We start from the raw sequence: 19,755 nt of genomic DNA on the forward strand, positions 1-19,755 counted from the left end.
AAATCACTGTGCTGTCTCTGTGCTGACACCAGGCTTGTCTGCTGGGGGGAGGGGCACTCATAACAACACTGGAGCCTTGTCTCTCTGTCACTCACCCCCATGCTGGGCAGGGGCCATCCCCAGCATGTGGGGGTGGGGGCATTTGGGGTACCCAGCCCCCCATCGGTTCAATATGATACCTCATTCTATCACTTGTTTTCATTTGAGATGGATGTACTGAAACAGCTTAGTTCTATGTTAAAACTTGATGTGAAATGCATGAATTTACTAACTCTTTTGACTCATCAGATATGCTGCTGTTGCTGTTTATTATATATCCTGTTGCCTAGTCACTTTATTCCTACCTATATGTACATACAATATCTACCTCAATTACCTCCTAGCCTGTACCTCTGCACATTAACTCGGTACTGGTACCCCATGTATATAGCCAGATTATTGTTACTCATTGTGTTTTTATTCCTCATGTTATTATTGTTTATATATTTTTCTCTCTGCATTGTTGGGAAGGGCCTTTAAGTAAGCATTTCACTGTTCAAAAGTACGGCTTGCCGTGCGGTAGAAGAGAGAGCAGTCTATGACTGGGGTGGCTGGAGTCTTTGGCAATTTTTAGGGCCTTCCTCTGACACCGCCTGGAATAGATGTCCTGGATGGCAGGCAGCTTGGCCCCAGTGATGTACTGGGCCGTACACACTACTCTCTGTCGGAGGCCAAGCAGTTGCCTTCCCGGCAGGGATGCAACCAGTCAGGATGCTCTTGATGGTGCAGCTGTAGAATTTTGATGATCTGAGGACCCATGCAGGTCTCCCGAGGGGGAATAGGCGTTGTCGTGCCATCTTCACAACTGTCTTGGTGCGTTTGGACCATGACAGTTTGTTGGTGATTTGGACATCAAGGAACTTGAAGCTCTCAACCTGCTCCCCTACAGCCCTGTTGATGAGAATGGGGGCATGCTCGGGCCTCCTTTTCCTGTAGTCCACAATCATCTCCTTTGTCTTGATCACGTTGAGGGCGAGGTTGTTAACTTGGCACCACACTGCCATGTTTCTGCCCTCCTCCCTATGTTAGTCTACACCTGTTGTTTGCAAAGCATGTGACAAATACTATTCTATTTGATAAATGTAGCTAGGCAATTGTATGTGTTTTTACAGACAAAAAACAGGTTGCTGCATCTCCACAATTCTTCATATTCAACTACTCCCTGTTGATGTTTTTTTGGCTGCTGATATTTTCCTGTCCATAAATAGTAGTTTGCCTTGCTCTTACTGCTGTGTACAAATCCATCTCTGTATCAAATGCAGTTCTACAATTTGTGATTACAAGGGATATTGCAGGTGCGTGACCATATGTGCATGTATGATATAAAAGAAGTGTGTTGATCATATGGACTAGTTGCTTTTCAACAGGACATTTTCCTAAAAACAAAAGAGCCTCTTCCATAACAATGGTGTGGTGATTGAGGACTTTGAAAGGAGTGCTATGCTCCAGACCAGACAGCACTGGGATCTGCAGGCCTCAATCAGACCCCAGTTAGTATCACCCCCTCTCTGGGCTGACCTGCCTATAGCAATAATGTGTGTCCTTCACTTCTACCAGATCACATTCTATAATCTATTACTATGCCTCCTCCAGCACACAACGCACACCCATACATCCTGCTGGCTGCCTGCCTGCCCTACGCTGCCCGCCCTCCTACTACATGAAACATCTCCAAGCAGAAGCCTGCAATACATTGCATTCCTCACAACTTTTATTCTAATAAATGTGATCCTAGACCCTGGGAGAGAGACCAGCAAGCTGCATTAAAATTCATTGGGAAAAAATTGCAATAAAATCTCTCTCTCCCTCCCCCTCCCCATTTCTCTCTCTCTCTCCCCCTCCCTCTCTCCCCCTCCCCATTTCTCTCTCTCTCTCCCCCTCCCCATCTCTCTCTCTCTCTCTCTCTCTCTCTCCCCCTCCCTCTCTCTCTCTCTCCCTCCCCATTTCTCTCTCTCTCTCCCCATTTCTCTCTCTCTCTCCCCCTCCCCATCTCTCTCTCCCCCTCCCCATATCTCTCTCTCTCCCCCTCCCCATTTCTCTCTCTCTCTTTCACTCTATTTTTCTACCACCCTTGGGCACTCTCTTTCATTCAATCTCTAACTCTCACACTGGCTCCTCTTTCTTAGCATCCCCCGCTGTCCTTCATCCCTCTCTCTCTCCCTCTCTCTCTCTCACACTCTGTATTTTCCAACTCCACCCCTGGCAGATTGTGATTTCCACTGTCAGAAAATTGCTTTTTCAATATCTGTCTCTCTAATTATGAGGCCTGCTAAAGGGGTCGTGCCACCAGAATACCAATAAATGTCTCTGAATTTTTCCTCTTTTAAATGCTATTTTTGATTCATTAATGTTTAAAGGAACAAACAATACACACTGAAATATGCAGGTGTTTGGCTATAATCACCATTGTATTACTCACTGGATCATCAAGAGTGCAAGTCTCAATGCTGTGTTGTTTTCAAATCAGCAACAACAAAAATGGCAGTGTGTTTTAAAAACATTTTTAAAGCTTACAGCTATAGCTTTCCTTCTGTACCATACTTGCAACATTAACTAATTATGAGATAAATACATTTGTTTGTGAGGTGGGATGCTCTCTTTACTCATGTTCATTGTTTATTTCAGATGTCCAAAAATGAACATTACTCAGATTTAGAATATCATTTTATCATAGGGCCTGACAATATATTTTCTTATATATATATAAGAAAATATATATAAAAAATATATACAAAAAAATATATATATATATATATATATATATGCAACATTCAAGATTTGTGCACCGATATACGATTTGTGGGAAGAGGAAATAAGCTTTATAGACACTGTTCTGTAGGTCTACCACAACTTCATCACTATCACGTCTAAAGGGTTAAATTGTCCTCTCAGCGGGTTCAGACTACTTGATTGACGTTTGGAGCACTGTAATACCAGCATCCTCCAATAAACAAACGGTCGGTGTCCCCCACGTGGGTGTTCGGAATACTCATTGGTTACTTTCACCAGCGTTAATTGTGACTGGGTCGAGCCCCACGTGGAGATTTCATTCAATTGTTGAACGATTCCATTGTACCCCCACGTTCTATTGTAGGCTACACGTAGTGTATATACAACTATAACATGGTTAATGGAGGAATCTCAAATATATATATTGTTTAAATACAAAGCGGGCTTCAATTGCATGGCTACACGAATGAACGAACTGAGTAGAAAATGTCCACGCATGGTGAGAAAATCAACAAGGGTGTTTACTAATATCATTAGACTATTTATACAAGAGCAATTGGCAAACTGTATGTCATTGGTCTGAAATGTTTTAACACCAGCAAACAGATTTGGCCTTCTTTCATTAGAGTGGGTAGGCTAGATGAGTTGTTCATAAATAAGGACAGAAAGGCGAAACCTTAGCTCCAGTCCTATGCTGGCTTGATCAACGAGAATAGCGAGATACTCCCTTCTCATTCTGTCTAGCAAATGTCCCTTTAGTTTCTCTCTCAAGAAAACAAGTCAGCTATGTCTTGAAGATCAGGCGAGGACCAGAAAAGAAGGTGGGAGTGTGAGGAGAGCAGTGTTGTAAAGGAGAAGGGCGACGAACGAGACAAAAGAGGCTGCGGCTGCATTGAATGTGGTGGTGTCCGACTCAGAACCCACATACTACAACCTAGCCACATTTGCTTTTTATTCTAGGTGAGAATACACCGGGGAGGGGAGTATTTACGAGAAGAAAAGGTGCCATTTTACTCATTCGAAGTGCGTAGTCACGAGGCCTCTAAACATTTAGTCGTGGACTGGGTGCATCTTTACTACATCGAATGTTATTTGTCTGTGGATTGAACATAGACCAGAACAAAGGGAGTCTTGAGCAAGGAATTAGCGAGCCGAAACTAGCTTTGCTATTACTGCCTCTGAAACCAAGCCAAATGCGTCTCTGAAACCGACAATATAACGTCTTCTCCATTTCTGTCCTTTTTTGCCCATAAGAGAGGAAGAAGATTTTTTTTAGAGAATTCGGCGCCCAGAATGTTTCCTCAAAACCGACCTCCGGTAAGTAGGCTATACGATTAGCATGTAACGTTCGGTAATTGTTCTGTTGGAGCGATACTTTAAAACCTCAGCGATCTATACATTATTATTTAACCTTTCTCTGTCTGTTGAAGTACGTTTATTTGAAATAAAGGAAACAACTTGAGCAAGAATGTATACAGAGATAGGGTCATAAACTTGCTACATGATTTATTGTTCCATTTTTATCTGTCATTGTATCTATGCTATTTGTATCCGGAATTCCTTTGTGATCATGTTGGTGAAAAAGTAACATGCTGCAACATTGCAAACCCTTACTCATTTTACGTTTAGTACTTGAACGACGAGCGGTGTAAACTCAATCCAACATGGGTCTGTTCTAAACAGAGGGGATTTATACCGCCAGAATCTGGCAAAACAAGAACTTTAGGGAAACTCATTCTGTGCAAATTCTGGTCTCCTGTTGGTATAACTTTAAAGTGTCAAATTAGAACATCCAACCTCGAGTTATCCAAATGGTAGGCTGTATTGGCCTAGATGATGGCGTGGTCTAGGTTTGTTTGTCCTTTCCACACTCGGCAGTCTATTTGAGGGGTGAGTCAACTTTAGGCAAGGGCTTGGGTTGTTTATTTAACTAGGCAAGTCAGTTAAGAACACATTTAATTTACAATGACGACCTTGGAACAGTGGGTTAACGGCAGGTAGCGTAGTAGTTAGAGCGTTGGACTAGTAACCAAAAGGTTGTAAGATCAAATCCCAGCTGACAAGGTAAAAATCTGTCGTTCTGCCCCAGAACAAGGCAGTTAACCCACTGTTCCTAGGCTGACATTGAAAAAAATTATTAGTTCTTAATTAACTGACTTGCCTAGTTAAATACAAAATTATATTTAAAAAACTACAGATTTTACCTTGTCAGCTCGGGGAGTCAATCTAGCAACCTTTCGGTTACTGGCCCAATGCTCTAACCAACAGGCTACCCAGTGAAGTGTCACTTACTGTTTTCAAGAATAAGTTTTTCCTCTCTGGCATTCATCTTATTGATGATGCATGTGCTTTTGATTTGTTTGATTCCAACAAAAGTATCAGGCAGTCTATAAATGAGGTTTTCTAGACACCCAGTACCAGGAACTGCAATCTGAATTGACTTTGAACTAAATATTTGTGCTATAAACTTTACTCATGTCACATTTATGTTTTTTTAATGTACTTGTTGTGTGGAATCAATACATATTTTTTGCAAAAATACAGTACATGCCTTCTATATGAAGTAGCCTATCGTATAAGTTTCTATTTGAAACAGAGTTACCCTCGTCTCTCCTCCATGCCAACCATACACCCCACCCTGAGAGTGCTTTCACATCCATGTCCTCCTAGGGATGAGGATTAGGCCCTAATGCTAAGTATGATGCCATGATTCATGGTCGGAGCCAGGGTGGGGAACAGAGGTTAATGAGGCACCTTTGTCCCTAGAACACATACAATGCCTTCAGAAAGTATTCACACCCCTTTACACATTTTGTTGCGTTACAGCCTGAATTAAACATTTATTCAATTGAGATTGTCACTGATCTACATACAATACCCTATGTCAAAGTGGATTTTTTGTTGTTGTTGAATTTGAGAAAATACTAACAAATTTAAAAGCTGAAATTTCTTGTGTCAAGTATTTAACTCCTTTGTTATGGGAAGCCTAAATACTTTCAGGAGCAATGTGCTTAACCAATAAGTTGAATGGACTTATTCTGTGTTCAATGGTGGTGGTTAACATGATTTTTGAATGACTACCCCATCTCTGTACCCCACACATACAATTAGCTGTAAGGTACCTCAACCGAGTACTGAATTTCTAGCACAGATTCAATCACAAAGACCAGGGAGGTTTTCCAATGCCTCGCAAAGAAGGGCACCGATTTGGTAGATGTGTAAAAAATAAAGCACACGCTGCATATTCCTTTGAGCATGATGAAGTTATTAATTACACTTTGGATGGTGTACAGTATCAATACACCCAGTCATTACAAAGTTACAGGCGTCCTTCCTAATTCAGTTGCCAGAGAGGAAGGAAACTGCTCAGGGATTTCACCATGAGGCCAATGGTGACTTTAAAACAGAGTTTAATAGTTGTGATGTAAGAACTGAGGATGAATCAACAACATTGTAGTTAATCCACAATACTAACCTAAATTACATAGTGAAAATAAGGAAGCGTGTACAGAATAAAAATATTCCAAAACATGCATCCTGTTTGCAACAAGGCACTTAAGTAATATTGCAAAACATGTGGCAAAGAAATGTACTTTTTTGTCCTGAATACAAAGAATTATGTTTGGGGCAAATCCAACACATCACTGAGTACCACTCTTCATATTTTCATGCATGGTGGTGGTTGCATCATGTTATGGGTATGCTTGTCATTGGCAAGGACTAGGGAGTGTTTTTTTCTGCATAAAAATAAATGGAATACAGCTATAAGCACAGGCAAAATCCTAAATAATACATGGTTGTCAGATTTCCAACAGACACTTGGAGATGAAGTCACCTTTTTAGCAGGACAATAACTTTAAACACAATACCAAATCTACACTGGAGTTGCTTATCAAGACTATGTTGAATATTCCTGAGTGGTTTAGTTCAGTTTTGATTTAAATTGGCTTGAAAATGGCTGACTTGAAAATGGCTGTCTAGCAGTGATCAACAATCAACTTGACAGTGCTTGAAGAATTTTGAAAAGAACAATGGGCAAATATTGTACAGTCCAGGTGTGCAAAGCTCTTAGAGATTTACCCCAAAAGACTCTCAGCTGTAGTCACTGCCAGGTGCTTCTATAAAATATTGACTCAGGTGTGAATACTTCTGTAAATTAAATTTCTGTATTTCATTCATTCTCATTACAATTGCTTATTTCTAAAAGCATGTTTTCACTTTGTCATTATGGGGTATTGTGTGTAGATGGGTGAGAGAACATATATTTAATCCATTTTGAATTCAGGCGGTAATACAACAATGTGGAATAATTCAAGGTGTACTTTCTGATGGCTAGCACCAGACATTACACTGTTTTTAATCAATAAAACGGTGTACATATTTGAAAGTAGTTGAGTTGGGTTAAAATGGATTCTACTAGTAATTTTTTAATTATTTATGCCACTTCCTGAGAGGAAATTCTACCTCTTCAGGTTCTCTCCATACCATGCCCATAGTACCCTGACAGAAGAGTGAGAGGGCTCTAAACAAACTTAATGCGCCCTCACCCCAGCCAGCTGTATGACTAAAGGGAGAACAGGACAGAACGTGGCGCTGTGGTTACAGCTCTTAACCCAATCCATCTCATCCACCAACTCTACACTGCATCCCCTGGGGAGCTAGCTACCAACCACAGCTCAAATGTATGGTTATGCATCCTGGAGGGAGAGGGGTGCTGGGTTGGGAAAGAAAGCACAGATTCTGTTTCATTTTAACCACAACAGGCTTGAAACACTGAAAGCCTGTCTCCAAAGTCATTGGCTTTCTTTAAAGTATGTTTGGAAGACCCAGGGAACAATTTATGAAACTATACTGAACAAAAATATAAACGCAACCATTTCAAAGATTTTTCTGAGTTACAGTACATATAAGGAAATCAGTCAATTGAAATAAATAAATTAGACCCTAATCTATGGATTTCACAACTGGGCAGGGGTGCAGCCATGGGTGGGCCTGGGAGCCCACCCACTGGGGAGCCAGGCCCAGCCACTGGGGAGCCAGGCCCAGCCAATCAGAATGAGTTTTTCCCTACAAAAGGGCTTTATTACAGACAAATACTCCTCAGTTTCATCAGCTGTCCGGGTGCTGGTCTCCGATAATCCCGTATGTGAAGAAGCCAGATGTGGAGTTCCTGGGCTGGTGTGGTTATATGTGTTCTGTGGTTGTGAGGCTGGTGGACGTACTGCTAAATTCTCTAAAACAACGCTGTAGGCTGTTGTAGCTTATGGTATAGAAATGAACATTAAATTCTCTAGCAACAGCTCTGTTGGACATTCCTGCAGTCAGCATGCCAATAACACACTCCCTCAACTTGAGACATCTGTGGCATTGTGTTGTGTGTCAAAACCACATTTTAGAGTGGCCTTTTATTGTCCCCAGCACAAGGTGCACCTGTGTAATGATCATGCTGTTTAATCAGCTTCTTGATATGCCTCACCCTTCATGTGGATGGATTTTCTTGGCAAATGAGAAATGTTCACTAACATGGATGTAAACAAATTTGTGCACAAAATTTGAGAGAAATAAGCTTTATGTGCATATGGAACATTTCTGGGCTATTTCAGATCATGAAACATGGGACCAACAATTTACATGTTGCGTTTATATTTTTGTTCAGTGTATATATAATCCTTCATGGAACGTTGTTTGTCATGTTTCCTTTAATGTGAAAAGCATGGTAGAGTGAGTATAATGTACTGAGTATACATTTTACCTGGTCAGTCTGTCATGGAAAGAGCAGATGTTCCTAATGTTGTGTACTCACTGTATATGTAACAGAATATATATCCAGAAATCTGCTCTTGCTAGAGTCGTTCTTATGATTTATTTGACTTTTTTCAAAACGTTGGGAAGCCATACAATGAATGAAGTTCAATTAATGTTTAGGTAAACACCTGACATGCAGACGTGTGAAACATATTTCCTAATTTTTGTTACATAGCAGTGAGACATTTATTTGATAACATTTTGCTGTGGCAGGCAGACTGCTTAGTATAGCCTGACCAAGGAGACCAGCTCCACCTTAGTTCTTGGAAATCAGCATAATGCGGACTAGTAGTAGATGTGTCAGCACTGCTGTTCTCAATGCTTAGCATCCAGTTCCATTTACCGGTAGCGTTTGCCGGCCAAGAGTACTTAGCACCTCTGAGCAGAGTGATGGACGTAATTTGCAAACCGATTCTACATGTAGAATCGCACGACAATGTCGGCAGTAAGACGCCCACCAGAGTCCGCTCACTGAACCAAACTCTGCTTATGGAAATGCACCACACTACACAGGTCTGGCTGTAGAGTGTAGATCTACAATCACACCTAATGATTAAGAGTTCTGTTTGTACATGTATCCATCCCACCCCCCTGTTCCTCTGAGGTCCAGTAATGCCAGCAGGCTCCTGGAGCTCCGTTGGCCCAGTCAGCAGACCCTCCTTCTCTCCCATCAGACCCTGATTGATCCAGGACTCCCACTGGGCTGATTCTGGACAGGTCCACTTCAGCAGCACTGGGGAGTGATGGGCTTAGTGATGGGCTAGGAGGGAAGCGCCGGGGAGTGATGGGCTGGGAGGGAAGCGTCGGGGAGTGATGGGCTATGAGGGAAGCGCCGGGGAGTGATGGGCTATGAGGGAAGCGCCGGGGTGTGATGGGCTAGGAGGGAAGCGCCGGGGTGTGATGGGCTAGGAGGGAAGCGCCGGGGTGTGATGGGCTAGGAGGGAAGCGCCGGGGTGTGATGGGCTAGGAGGGAAGCGCCGGGGTGTGATGGGCTAGGAGGGAAGCGCCGGGGAGTGATGGGCTATGAGGGAAGCGCCAGGTAACCCAGCTTGCTTAGCTCTTTATTTCCAGTATTCGATTAGATGGCCGCCCGCCTGCCAGGAGGAGAGGTTTTTGGGCAAGGTGTAAACCAGCTCTGGAGGTGTGGCGCTTAAGTCTGAGCCATGGAAAGAACAAACCGGCTGTGGGTGGGTTACCTAATAAAGGAAGGTACTTACAGCAATTAACACAGCTGACAACCAAACAGTTATGCACCGCCTATATACACTGACAGCGGGGACATTTGAATAACAAGCTTTCAGGAGCGAGGGGGAAAAAAAGAAAGGTGTAGCGCAAATGAAAGTGCCTAGCAGCCCTCCCCTTAGAGAGAACTGGGGCATTTCTCTCTCATTCACTCCCACATCACAGCAGAGAGATCCTGGCGCTTGTGATCAATTGTGTACGTGTGTTTGTCTACGTGTATTTGTGTGCGCGTGCGTGCGCGTCATCCACCCACCCACAGAGGTGCTTTAAAATGCAAATAACTGGTTTGTAGACTATTTGAATAATTTGATATGAGGCTTGAACTTCAAAAGCTTTCTGCAAGGACAATATATTGCCATGTTTCACAGTTGTTTAAATCAGTAGGGGAATGCTTGGGTGAGAGTGGAGGGGGGCAGGGGGCTGTTACTCTTCTATGGTTCTCCAGCTGGGGGCTGGGGATAGGTCTGTCGTGCCCTCCTTCCCACTACTGTGTCCCCAGAGACGGGCGGGCAGACAGGCAGGTAGTGCCCCAAGCAGTGAGGGAGCATGGTAGCTGTTTACTCGGAACCATCGGCTCTGTGGGAAGGCACAGTGTAATTAGCAGGATGGTTCGTTGGCTAGATTGGTTCCCAGTTCTTATGCTGTTGGAGACTGGGAGAAGACTCCTTGGCATAGAAGTGCAGGTAACATAAAGAACTGAAGTCTTCAAGGGGCTTCACCTTTGGTGTGTGTGCACGCTTGTGACGTGTATGTGTGTTGTGTGTGTGTGGGCGTGTTGCGTCGTGTGTGTTTTGGGGAGAATCAAGGGATGTGAGGTCATAGTGGTTTAGTGCTATTTGGTATAATTAGAAGGAGTAAAAGGAAAACAACATTGATTGCATGCAGGGAATGCCACACCCACTGTTCCTTAGAGGGTGTGTGTTTGTGCATGTCTGCTCTCTGTGTGTGTGTTAACATGTAGGACTTTAATAGCAGCCAGACTCTATATGAAGCAATCAGTCATTTGCAGCAGCAGGTTGTGTGTGCTGCCCAGCCTAGCTCAAGCCCAGCACCTAGTGGCTGTCTTCCCTGGCTGGGGTGTCCCTGTAGGCCTTCCTCCAGCCCATTAAAGACAACTTAGGCCTGATTAGAGCCATTACTGTCCCGGGATGCCTCTTCACCTCTTCTCCTTTCCACCACTACTGCTCCCAGCTGGGGCCTGATTTAATCACTACAATGTATTCCTTGCTGAGCTGGACCAGGGCAGATTACCAGGGGACTCAGGGAGGAAGGCTGCTATCTGATCAGCCACCTGACTTCCTATGGTTCCTTTACCCTGATGGTGCTCTCTAGCCTCTGGCTCTTCATGGCACGGTGGAACATGGCTGTTTTGAGCTCGGCACATTCCCTGACTTCCTATAGGGACAAACAGGATTAGTTGGAGTATTGTATTGTACTTGAGAGTTGAGTACATTTTTGAGACTTATCTGGCTTGATGCCTGGGTGGGTGATTGGGTAATCCAATGGTGATCAGGTCAGCAGTGTGACCTCTGACATCACACACTAAACCAGAGCAGCTGACCAGTGAGGTAGAGGGATCAGTGAGTCATCTGACTGACAGCTAATGGGAGGGTCTGCTCTGCAGCACTTCACTCTTTCATATTGTTGTTTCTGTGAGGGGCCACAGGGGTCTGCTGTGTACCTGCAGGCACCTATTCTGACGTTGGCCTGAATCATAACAGCACCTGGGCATCAGAGCCAGAATGGCTGATGTTAGCAGAAGCCCAGGCAGCAGTTTCCTCTGTCTTCATAAATCTCCCCCATCACCGAACTCAACTACTGGGTCAGCCTCGATCCCACACTCCCCATTTCTGTTTCAAAAAGGCTCTCTGCACCTGTTCTCCAGCGCGCGCACGCACACACACTGAGGTGAAAAACAAGAAAACAGGGAGTGGAAGGTGGAGAGAGAAGGGCAGAATTATTCCCCCTCCCCCTCCTTACCTCCCTCGCCTCCTACAAAATGGCCTTGGCGCTCTTGTTCCTGAGGCGCCTTTCTCTGGCCTGTGAAGAGTAATTGGTGTGTGTGTGTGTGTGTGTGAGAGTGAGGGAGTCTGTGTGCCCCTGCCTGTGCTCAGGGGGAGGATCTGGCCAGCAGATTGAGTTGGAGCGCAGGCAGCCAGGCAAGCAGGCAGGGGAGAGGAGCTCGTTAGAGGCTGGAACAATGAGCAGCCCCTCTCTTGAACCTCAGTGGACCTGAGGGGTGTACTACGATTTAAGCTAGATCTACTCTGGGTTTTCTAAAGCTTGCCGGCTTCAGTTAGCTTCACATTCCAGCTCTGGCTTCATCCTTACGATGACTGTGAATATTTCTTGTCTGTCTATGTCATACTAACACACACCTGCTTTTAGCGGTGCTGTGCAGATCCACAGTGCAGTCACATGCAGGACCGAGCGCTGAGTTCCATATGTCCTCTCTCTTGACCTCTCCCTTCTCCAGTTTCCCCCTCCACCAGGGAATCCAGCAGAACGAACAAGCGACTTAATGTGTCTACTTAATGTGACTAATGTCACTTTATAAACCAATAACATTCTTCTGCATAGGGCCCATGAGTGGAGCTATACCCACTCAATTATTTCCTCTAGACACACACACACACACACCACTTCTGTTCTCATTAAAGAGAGCAGTGGTGTGAACGGCCTGTCGTATATCCTTCAATGTAGCTTTAGCACCAGGGCAGAGGGGTGGGCCTCCATTGACAGAGACCCAGACAGACAGACAGTCGCTAGCCCAAGGTCCGGCCCATTGTCTGGCTGTCCTGCAGCATTACCTCTGAGGCCCTGCTAACTAATTGCTCGAAGCCCCGCAGAGAGGGACCAGAGCGGAGGGCTAGGCTACCGGGGGTGCTACTCCAGAGAGAGGAGGGCCAGGCTACCGGGGGTGCTACTCCTGATGGGGTCCTACCTATTCTCCCTCTCTCCTTCCTTCCTTTCAACCCAGACTTAATATGAAACAAGTGTCTTAATTTGGTCAAGAGCCCCTTGTTCTCCCCTCTCTCCCGGTTCCCCTCACACATCTGGCCCTGACACTTTTTTGTCCCATCACAATGGTTCCTGTCTCCCCTGGCCTCTCCTGGTTTCCCGGCAGTCTCACCCCTCAGAGTCTTTCAGCTTTGTTCTTCAGCTCCAGGAAACTCATCATGGCTCTCCAGCTCACAACAACTGTTCCCCATGCATACAATCACATCTCTCATAGGACCCACACACAGAGATGACTAGTGTTGGGCACACATCTGGTATTAGAGTCATACGTGAAGGATGTTGACCTGACTTGGAATGTAAACATGCAGTGATGAAACGTGTACAGGTATAACATTATTACCAAATCACCACAAAACATACTGGTTATGTACAGGTAACTGACAAATTAATGGAAACATTTGAGTAAATGAAACATACAAAGTATATTGAAAGCTGGTGCTTCCACACAGGAGTGGTTCCTGAGTTGATTAATCAATTAATATCCCATCATGCTTAGGGTCATGCATAAAAATGCTGATGCTGCAACCACGGGGCATAAGTGGTCACTGAATGGTTTGAGTATGAAAACGATGTAAACCATATGCCATGGCCGTCTCAGTCACCAGATCTCAACCCAGTTGAACACTTGTGGGAGATTCTGGAGCGGCGCATGAGACCGCATTTTCCACCATCAATAAAACACCAAATTCTAGAATGTGTTGTCTAAGAATAGTGTTGCATCCTTCTGATAGAGTTCCAGAATCTATGTCAAGGTGCATCGAAGCTGTTCTGGCTCATGGTGGCCCGATGCCCTATTAAGAAACTTTATGTTGGTGTATGGTTTATTTTCTCAGTGACCTGTATATATAGAGTCTGAAAGATTGTTCACACTTTTGACAAGATATGCTCACAGTGCTTATTGTCTTTCTGCGTAGGCACCTCTCCAGCCACCCCCTGGGTCTTCAGCGTCTGCGGCGGCAGCTGCAGCCTCGGGAGCCCCCCAGGCCCTAAAGCTCACCTACCCAGAGACCCTGGACCGCATCAAGGAGGAGTTTCAGTTCCTCCAGACCCAGTACCACAGGTACACAACCTCCCCTAGTACCCAACTCAACACGGTAGCCTTTTCTCTCTCTCTGTGTGCGTGTTTGTTTATGTGCTAGTTTACAGCTTATGTAGCTCACAGGGGCCATGAGGGTTTGGAGAGCTGCTTAACATCTTATTAGGCTACCATGACCAGAAGCAGGAGTGGGTTGATTATATACTAGATCTGTTCTAGAACGCCCACTTGACCCAACCTCCGCTTGTACTGAGGGGGAGGAAGAGGGAGGAGAAGTGAGAGAGTACATTGGAGAAACGGGCCACGGAAAGGAAACTGAAAAAACCACAACAATGGATGGAGGCTCACTCCTCATCCTTTATGTTTGTTGATGAACTGGAACGTGCGTCTTCTGGATGTCGCTAACTGTTTACGAGTAGTTTTTTATGCGTTTCAAGGCTTGGAGAGAGTTTTCCTTCCGTAGGCTGCTGGGCATTGGGGATGGGTTGGGGCTCTGTTAAGGACTTTCAGAAGATTGAGACTCCATAACAATATTCCAACATGTATGTGTGCATTTCAGTGCGTGTCTTCCTGTATGTCTATATGTGTGGTTGATGTGTAAGAATGTAGACAGAGCTGGCTTTGACTGTGGGCCTCTAGCTGTCAGTGTCGTCCCAGCCTCAGCCTGCTCTGCCTCTCTCTGTTCTCTTGGCACACCTTCACACGGTCCCCCGCTTTGATTCGACCAGCCAGAATCAGCTCATCCACCCTCTCCTCCAGCTAACTTCTATTGTATGGCCCCCTCTCCCTCTACCCAGCTCCCGGATGAAAGGCTCCCTATACAAACAGGGGGCCAGCGTTCAAACAGGCCTGGCTGATTCCAGAAATATCTTCCAGTGGCGCTGCATGGCGGTAACTCCTTTCTCTCAAACAAGCCAGCAATTTAAAAAAAAAAAAAAAAAATTGTGTGGGTCCCCTACACATTTTCTTGTTCTATGTGGATAATTCCCCTACCCCTTTGTGGATTATAAAGTGTACAGATGTCATCAGTATGTTCAGAAACATCGAACTCAACCTTCTGGCAATCTCAACATGATTCTTCCTTATCAAATGCGTAGTGTTGGGGATCACCTGGAGGCTGGAGCTCCCTGGGGAACGGAGATGTGCTCTGCTACAAGAAGGACGGGCTAATCCTGCTAAGGCACACTTTGAATGGGGAGAGGGAGTGTTTTCCAGACATACTGGATTAAATGGAAAGGACAGAAACCAAAACACAAACGAGTCAAGAAGGGCGTAGTGCGGCAACACGTCAGAGCCAGAAAAAGCCACCCACCTCTCCAACTATCCTCCTAGCTAATGTATGTTCCCTGTCAAAGCATCATGATGACCTTGCTGCCAATATCAGACGCCTCAATTGAATACAGAGAGAGTTGTCTATGTCATCGCAACCTGGCTAAAAGACATTAATGATTGCAATTAACTTAAAATAGAAGGCTTTGGAACCCCAATTAGACCAGAGATCCCATAATCACCCAAAAGTCACTGGGGGACTCACAAGCCCTTTCAGAACAATGCAGAGCCAAAAAGTTAAAAAAATGCAACACAATAAAATGACAGTAACGAAACTATATACAAGGAGTACCGGTACCGAGTAGATGTGCAGGGGTACGAGGTAGTAGACATAATTGAGGTAATATGTACATGTAGGTAGGGGCAAAAGTCTGTGCATTTAATATAAACTAAATATGAATTGGCAAGAATCAAGCTTGCTGGATTAACACTGAATTCATTATCCCCCAACTATAAATTGCATTCTTTGACAGATTCTAGATTAGACTTAAGCATTCTACGGCAGCGAGCCACACACAGTGTTATGCAAAGCATGTTTAGGACAGACACCAGTCTATTGGATTAGGGGTGACCAGCTTAGCATCCCTCAGCAGACAGACAGGAAAGCTGCAGGTCTCTCGCCACAGAGGATCTCATGAGCACACCCACTCACCTATTACTGACAGACTAATCAGTCTTACTCTAGGTTAAAACGCATGGCACGCACACAACCGAGTGGACCGAGACTGACAAGCTGAATGCAGCCTCACACTCAGACCTGGGTTAGAAATAGCAAGGTTTAGGTTAGTATTTTGGCCTTATTGATCGTGGCTGGAGCCTGATGGTTGTTGCTTAAGTGGATTAGGAGGCAGGAAAGAGACCAAGGTAAAGGGATTAGGAGTAATGGGCTATGTGTCTTTCCTGGTGTCTCTTTCTTTCTGTGTGTGTTTGACCCTCTTGTTCTTTGTGTGTGTGATACAAGATACAGTATCCGGACCCCATAGAGGAAGACATTCATTAAACCTAGCTAGATGTGTGGGTCACTTGCTACTGCATGAAATGAACTTGTTTGTGCCTGCCAAGTTAGTTGTGTGTGTGTTCTGCAGCTGCTCTTTACACAACCTCTAATCAGCAGACTGGAGGGAGCTGCTGACATGGGGCTCTCATTACAGTAATTCTCTCTACACACACACACACACACACACGGATCTGTCTTGACTGGGGAATGTGTGACATAGAAACACTGTTTCCATACGAACGTCAGCGCCGACACACATCTAACATAGTGTGTTGTTGTGTATGGAGGTATAGAGTGGAGGAGAGGCTCGTACTGTTACCATGCTGCCACTCAGAGAACAGAGTACCCACTTCTCTCTCCTGCTCTGACAGGATCACACTGTTTTGATACCAGGACTGTGCTCAAAACAACTGTGTGTGAGCGGATGGAACATTGGGTTTATGTCTGTTTCAAGGTTTGTGGTTCAGGGTTGTTTGTGTGTGTTGCACAGCCTGTCTTTGTGGGATTGTGTGTGACTGAGCATGTGTTTGGTGGTTACTGGTTGGTGCTTAAGTGAGCAGGGTGGGTCTGAGCATGTATTCTTGAAAGGACCGTCTGTACAGTAAACTAGTCTCATGTGTGCACACACTGTCTTTACTGTAAACTCACACATGCTAGTTAGTACAAAGAGCACTGCCCCCACCCTTGAAAGGCTACACTGAGTGGAGCGCTGGGGGCGGGGGTTTAAAAGAGAGGACGAGATGAGGGGGGGAATGAGATGGAGGGGAAATGTGCTGTGTTACTGCAGAGGAAAAACTCATTAATAATGAATTAGATGTAAAATGAACATCCACACAACTGGAGGGGGTAAATGTACCCCGAGCACAATACGAACAACAATCCACCAGCCGGCCTGTCCTACTCCACACCATACGCTATTCATAAGACTTTGCTACACGCGTGCATTTGTTGTGTATATTAATTTCCCTCTAGCTGTCAGTGGGGCGTTTTGTGTCCGAGCCTTGACACGCGCTCATTGGGAACAAGGTGTAGACGACGACCTGGATTCATCCAATAAGAATCGCTCATTTAAATGTTCTGTTACAAGACGTTTTGAAACGTTCCAATGCGTGGCCTAATGAACCCCAGGCAGGTGTGTGGGTAGGAGAGGTAGAGGTTTAGCATAGCCACCTGCTGCTACAGCTCTGACACACATTGGAACCATGCAATACACTATGGTATTTTTTTACCCCCTTTTTTCTCCCCAATTTCATGGTATCCAATTGATAGTAGTTACTGTCTTGTCTCATCGCTACAACTCCCGTACGGGCTCAGGAGAGACTAAGGTCGAGAGCCATCCGTCCTCCGAAACACAACCCAACCAAGCCGCACTGCTTCTTAACACAGCGCGCATCCGACCCGGAAGCAAGCCACACCAATGTGTCGAAGGAAACACCATACATCTAGCGACCTGGTCAGCATGCACTGCGCCCGGCCCGCCACAGGAGTCGCTAGTGCACGATGAGACAAGGATATCCCTACCAGCCAATTGTGCGTCGCCCCATGGACCTCCCGGCTGCGACAGAGCCTGGGCTCGAAATCAGTCTCTGGTGGCACAGCTAGCACTGTGATGTAGTGCCTTAGACCACCGCGCCACCCGGGTGTACACTATGGTATTTTAACGAGACCACGTTTGTTTTGATTGAGGTATAGTGCATGTGTGCATATGATCGAGCGTGTGGGCACTGCAGTGCACAAACATGCATCTGTGTGATCGTGTGTATTTAGTGTAGGTCTGGTGGCACGTGTGTGTGCGCTTGGGGTAATGGTGCTCTGCTGACAGAGCTGTCTGAGTGCTGGCAGGCTACAGATTCGTAGCGCAGTCCGATGATCATCTTATCTGCTGTCACCGTGAGGGAGAGATGGGCAGAGCAGAGCATGCTGACATGTAGCAGACTCCATGTCACTCGTTCTCTCTCTCTATTTCTCTGTCTTACACTCACACGATGTTTCTCTCTCTCTTTCTACTATCTCTACCAGGGGTTGAAACCGGTTCAGGGAACAAACCCCAAAATTTGGGAAATTACTACATTTCTCCAGGAACAAAACCATCATGTCCTCTAGTATTCTGGAACAGAACCACTATTTTCATATCTTGAACTGGTTAATTATGTTATTCACAAAAAATGTTCCTCCTATTTAGTATATCATTCTGTAATTCAGTGAAGTTATTTTCATCCCCCTCTACTCACCCGTGAAATTTCTGTCGCATCTCAGACCTGCACTTAACTGACCAATTAAATGTGTAAACGACTACCTTACACGTTCCATAGCAAGCTGCTCTAGCTGTGCTAATTGGTAGGGTAAATGAATGAGCTAGATGTGTAAACGACTACCTTACACGTTCCATAGCAAGCTGCTCTAGCTGTGCTAATTGGTAGGGTAAATGAATGAGCTAAATGTGTAAACGACTACCTTACACGTTCCATAGCAAGCTGCTCTAGCTGTGCTAATTGGTAGGGTAAATGAATGAGCTAAATGTGAAAACTATGTTGATTTCACAGCTTAAATGAACGAAAAGGAACTATATGAACAATTACGTTTTTCGGGGTTTGAACCAATTCAGAACTTATGCTGGTCGGATCAGGGGGTGTTCAGAACGGAGCAATTAATCTTTCTCTCTCAATCTACACACCATCCACTCCTTCCTTTCTATGCACATCACCTCTGTCTGAGCCATGGACTAATTATTACAGGCAATCATTTCTACATGAAACACACCCCCCCATACACACTAGGAGAGAATTGTGACATATCTTTTTGAATGTGATCCTATCTTCTGTGCTAAATTCACAATAAAAATCGGAATATATTTGCCTGTATTTGTGCGGTATATTCTTCTGCTGTTGTATGGTATAGATGGGCTGATATAAAGGTCAAAGGGTGTATGTCAAATAAAAATAAAATACAAATCTAATCAAACTTTATTTGTCACATGCGCCGAATACAACAAGTGTGGACTTTACTGTGAAATGCTTATTTACAAGCCCTTAACCAACGGTGCAGTTCAAGAAGAAAATATTTACCAAGTTGGCTAAAAAATCAAATGTAACAAAATAAGAATAACGAGGCCATATACAGTGGGGCAAAAAAGTATTTAGTCAGCCACCAATTGTGCAAGTTCTCCCACTTAAAAAGATGAGAAGCCTGTAATTTTCATCATAGGTACACTTCAACTCTGACAGACAAAATGAGAAAAAAAATCCAGAAAATCACATAGGATTTTTTTATGGATTTATTAGCAAATGATGGTGGAAAATAAGTTTTTGGTCAATAACAAAAGTTTCTCAATACTTTGTTATATACCCTTTGTTGGCAATGACAGAGGTCAAAAGTCTTCCCAAGGTTTTCACACACTGTTGCTGGTATTTTGGCCCATTCCTCCATGCAGATCTCCTCTAGAGCAGTGATGTTTTGGGGCTGTTGCTGGGCAACATGGACTTTCAACTCCCTCCAAAGATTTTCTATGGGGTTGAGATCTGGAGACTTGCTAGGCCACTCCAGGACCTTGAAATGA

General features: G+C 44.7%; 1 protein-coding gene across 9 annotated transcripts in view; it reads left to right on the plus strand.

The window, feature by feature from the left end:
* The first annotated feature begins 3,099 nt into the window (after window positions 1–3,099).
* Window positions 3,100–19,755, plus strand: part of LOC115144912 (transducin-like enhancer protein 1) — a 51,225-nt gene continuing 34,569 nt past the window's right edge. For 3 of the 9 annotated variants that reach the window (XM_029686046.2, XM_065003064.1, XM_065003066.1), the window contains exons 1-3: window positions 3,101–3,268; window positions 4,024–4,086; window positions 13,752–13,897. In XM_029686046.2, coding sequence (XP_029541906.1) covers window positions 3,170–3,268; window positions 4,024–4,086; window positions 13,752–13,897 — 308 coding nt within the window. In that variant the 5' untranslated portion in view covers window positions 3,101–3,169. Of the gene's footprint in view, window positions 3,269–3,385; window positions 4,087–13,751; window positions 13,898–19,755 lie in introns of those variants that run through there. The other 6 variants (XM_065003068.1, XM_065003065.1, XM_065003070.1 and 3 more) reach the window with 5 other exon arrangements.

This window comes from Oncorhynchus nerka, linkage group LG17 (genome assembly GCF_034236695.1).
Source record: "Oncorhynchus nerka isolate Pitt River linkage group LG17, Oner_Uvic_2.0, whole genome shotgun sequence".
Taxonomy (NCBI): Eukaryota; Metazoa; Chordata; class Actinopteri; order Salmoniformes; family Salmonidae; genus Oncorhynchus; species Oncorhynchus nerka.